This window comes from Melanaphis sacchari, unplaced genomic scaffold, assembly GCF_002803265.2.
Source record: "Melanaphis sacchari strain LSU unplaced genomic scaffold, SCAv2.0 Contig1953_pilon_pilon, whole genome shotgun sequence".
Classification (NCBI taxonomy): Eukaryota; Metazoa; Arthropoda; class Insecta; order Hemiptera; family Aphididae; genus Melanaphis; species Melanaphis sacchari.
Genome location: NW_020270949.1, coordinates 1 through 4,420, shown reverse-complemented (window position 1 = coordinate 4,420; position 4,420 = coordinate 1). Strand labels below are relative to the sequence as shown.

At 26.6% G+C, this 4,420-nt stretch overlaps 1 protein-coding gene across 1 annotated transcript; it reads left to right on the top strand.

Moving 5' to 3' along the window:
* Positions 1 to 387: 387 nt before the first annotated feature.
* LOC112592803 lies at positions 388 to 3,738 on the top strand. Its single transcript, XM_025336953.1, has 8 exons — positions 388 to 570; positions 708 to 1,081; positions 1,198 to 1,404; positions 1,921 to 1,961; positions 2,323 to 2,623; positions 2,719 to 2,851; positions 2,987 to 3,156; positions 3,231 to 3,738. Exons 1-8 carry the CDS (start codon positions 388 to 390, stop codon positions 3,736 to 3,738), a joined length of 1,917 nt encoding a protein of 638 aa, XP_025192738.1.
* The last annotated feature ends 682 nt before the right edge of the window (positions 3,739 to 4,420 follow it).

Genomic DNA, 4,420 nt, shown 5'->3' with positions numbered 1-4,420 from the left:
ACCCAATATCCCATATTATTATACGTTTGTAAGCTGTCAGTTTTAATTAAAATTTGGTGTTTGTTTATTTTATATTCATTCATGGAAATTATAAGAATAATTTTGCTTGGAGTGAGAGAAGGGAGTGACCCATTCTATTTACTATACCCGGGGGATTATTATTTATTATTAAATATCAACTAATGTCTGGAACGAATAATAATAATACTTAATATATAGTCTATATTTAAATGACATGACAAACTTGGTGCTGTAAAATTATATATATAGACTATAGCTGTGCTGCGTTGTCAACAATTTACTATTCTTTATTACACTATTGTTGTGTATTGCTCTCAATATTTAATTTTTATGAACAAAATTGAAAATACATTGTAATATACTAATATGGATACTGATACATCGCAATCAAAATGCACAAAATGGAGTCATTTAAACAAATATTTTAAGGAAACATTGCATAGTGATGGTAATAATAATATTACATTTAAATGTTTGCTATGTATCCCTAAAGAAAAACTCATCTCTACTTCGACTTCCTCCAATTCAAATTTAAGGAGCCATATTAAAGTAAGTAAATATACTATTGTTTATTGATTAATACCTAATCTAGGTACTAATAAGTATTAACTAATATAAAGTACCTAAGCATGTAGTTCTTTTATTAAATGAATTATAATTTTATAATTTTTAACAATTATCTACAGCATATTCATCCTAGTCAATTATCAGAGTTTAATAAGTGTGGAAAAAAAAGGAATAATATTGATGATAACCCTGCTGCATATAAACAGTTAAAGCTAGATGAAGTTGGAAAAATCTCAAAAAAATTGAACCAAACCGAATTTGACAAGGCTAATATTGAACTTATTGTGAGCACAGTATCACCTTTTTCATTAATTGAACATCCGGGATTCATTAAATATTGTAAGCTGACATCCAACAGAGTTCCAGCATCTAGAAGAAATTTTATGCGAGATATAGTATCTGAGTATAATGATATGACTGCATCGTTAAAAGATGAATTATCTCAAGTTAATTTTGTATGTATCACTGCAGATTGCTGGTCTGTATTTCACCGGTAAATATATAGATAAATATTATTTTATGTTAAATGAGTAATAACAATGATGTACATTTGACATTTCTAATTTATTTATTTCATAATAATATTAAAAACTGTGTTCTTTTATATAGGTCTTACATGGGGTTCACAGTACACTGGTTAAATAAAACCACATTAGAGCGTACATCAAAAGGACTTGCTTGTAGGAGAATGTATGGAAAACATACATATGACAATATAGCTGAAATGATTGACAAAGTATTATCGGAATTTAATATTCAGAATAAGACATCTCTCATTGTAACTGATAACGCGGCAAACTTTGTGAAAGCTTTCAGGTATAGTACTTTAATCTAATATCTACAACAATACATAGTAAAAAATTAAATATATTTTAAGTCCAAACCACTAATAAGTAATACATGCATGATATAGTTAATTTATTACCTATATTTTATTCATGACAAATTAAATAACCTACCTTGTGCAATAGCCAATAATATTTATAAAAAAAAAAACAGCCCACTAGTTATTCTACTAGTCATTCTGACAAAACAATTAAATAATATAGCATAATAGGTAAATACTGATTTAAATTATCAGCAATTTTTGCCTTTGTTGTTTTTATATTACTGTATATTTGTTTTTTTACTTTTAGCTTGTTTTAAATGAAACATATATTAATACATTTTTTAATTATCATTAAATAATAAAAGAATAATGACTACAATAATACCAACCTGCCTAGGTTGTACATTGAAAATTAAAATGAATTATTATTTATTACATTAGATTCTTCACTAATATTTATAGAACCTAACAATATAATTAATAATTATATCTTTAACTTGTAGAGTCTACAATGAAAATGCCACTATACAACCTTCCACTGCCAGTAATCATAGTAAGTGTTATTTTTCAATATTATGGTTTTTATAAATTAGTATCAGGAACTGCATAAGAAACCCTTCCACCCACTGGAGTATTGATCTATTTATCCTTATTTATCCAGTTTTATATCAAATTATATGCATAAATTATAAAACCATATATATTTCAATATTTGTATTATAAAGTGAATAATATAATTTACAAGTGCTTATGTTATTAGTGTTATTGCATATAATTTTATGTAAAACTGGATAACTACCAAAGTACCTACCCATCAACCTACTAACTACTTCCCACTAAATTTGAAGAAGCATTTGCTCCAAAATTAACCCTTTAACATGTGATTGATCAAGATCAAGGCGAAGAAGAAGAAGAAGAAGAAGAAGTGATGCGACCAATTAATATTTCAGACGAGCTTGAAAATGGAGTAGGTAATTTGTTTAATTTGACATTACCTCAACATCAAAGGTGTGCTGCGCATACCTTGAATTTGATTGCTACTACTGACATTGGAGATGCTGAAAAAGATAAAGCCTACAAAATATTGAGCAGACGCGTGTTTGGGAAATGTCAAGCTTTATTTAACAAGCAGAACCAATCAACGCAATATGCTGATCAAATAAAAAATGTTCTTGGCAGATATTTAATTACTCCTAATGCTACAAGGTACATAATGTAAATTTATATCCTTGTGTATATTTATGTATTATTTAACTATTTTTAATAAAAAAAACTCATATTACATCTAAATTACATTCTAGGTGGAATTCATTTTATGACGCTATTAAATGCATTGTCAGTAATTTGAATAAAATAGATGAAGTATTTTCTATAATGTCATTGCCACCATTTTCTAGACCACGTGAAACTTTATTTCTAATTGAGTATTGCAAGGTATTTATATAATATATTTATTACTATCAACTCATATTTTTTTGTTTCCCATAATTGCAATACAGTTTAATATATCTACTATCTAGTATCAAAGTACTTAAAGACTAAAGTTATACTATTTATTAAAATGTTTAGGTTATGCAGCCAATCGCAAAAAGCTTAGACATATTACAAGGGGACAAACATGTGTGTCTTGGATATTTACTTCCTACATTAACTGCGATTAATAAATCATTAAAAAGTTTGTCAAGTTTAAACTACTGTACGCCATTGGTAAATGCTTTGCAAAAAGGAATAGAAAAAAGGTATTTGATTTTAATTATAATAAAATTACTTAAACTATTTTAAACAATTATTGTATTGTATTTGGTATTAATAGGTTTCAAAGATACATGAGTTCTAGCACATGTCAGATATCATCTGCTTTAATTCCTAAATTTAAGTTGAACTGGGCCAGCTCAGAAGAAAAAATAAGTATTAAAGAAAAGTTGGTTGAAACTTTAAAAACTTGTGCTGAGGATGCAGGCAGTACATATACTTCTTCACAACCTTTGGTTCAAAATAATTTGTCACATCAAAATGTGACAGAGGATGATGATTTTTTGCTTTTTGAAGATGACTTGCAAGAATCCCAAAATAATTATGATTTACAAAAAATAGTTTCTGATTATTTATTGAACCATAACATAAAAGCTCCAGAAGATTTGCCAATAACATTGAAAGAAGCCTATATTGAGTACAATACTGCAGTACCATCGTCAGCTCATGTTGAACGTTTGTTTAGTGCAGGAGGACAGGTTTTTAGCAGAAGAAGGGGTTCCATGTCTGATACCAATTTTGAAATGGCTTTATTGTTAAAGTTTAACAAATATTTTATTCAAGAATAAATAAAATATAAATTATAAATATTATAATAATTTATTTGTATACAATATCTTATGAGCAAAAACTAATAAAAATAATCATATAAAATAAAATATTTTTTTTTGTATGTAAGCTCAGTTTGAGTGTCTAGTTAACAGTGATAACCCATAAAAATCTATTCTGGAGTGATTTTAGAGTAATTCACTTGTGTGCTAGTAGCCAGCAGGTAACAGTGAACAGTATTTAATATTTACAACTAACTATTATTTTCTTAAATATATCAAAAAGTATAATAACAGCATATATAATGAGTTAGGTAGTTGTTAGTTGTTTATTTAACCATATTTCATGAATGTTAATGTATGAATACATATTATGAGCTTAATAAAATTAATGTCCATGTTATTTTATTTTTGATACTGCTGTTATCATAAGATGCTGTCTACGAAAACTATGGTAAAATAAAATAATAGCTTATCTTTAATTAAATATATCATTCTTACTAATAAGTAATAATAATTAAAATTCATTTTATAAATGTTTGTATTTAGACAAGTAGTTGTTTTATTAACTGTTAATTTAATAATATTTAATACTATACAATATACATTTATAATTAATTTGATTATTATTTATTACCTAATACTTAGTTGGTAATAACCACGGTATATTATAGAGGTATTAGCACGGACTACGTATTGTGTC

What these genes read in the sequence shown, in the direction of transcription:
- LOC112592803 (XM_025336953.1), top strand. Translation starts at nt 388, where the DNA reads ATGGATACTGATACATCGCAATCAAAATGCACAAAATGGAGTCATTTA. An exon ending in TGCTGGTCTGTATTTCACCG is followed by an intron (nt 1,082 to 1,197) that starts GTAAATATATAG and finishes TCTTTTATATAG; the next exon opens with GTCTTACATGGGGTTCACAG. An exon ending in ATTACTCCTAATGCTACAAG is followed by an intron (nt 2,624 to 2,718) that starts GTACATAATGTA and finishes ATTACATTCTAG; the next exon opens with GTGGAATTCATTTTATGACG.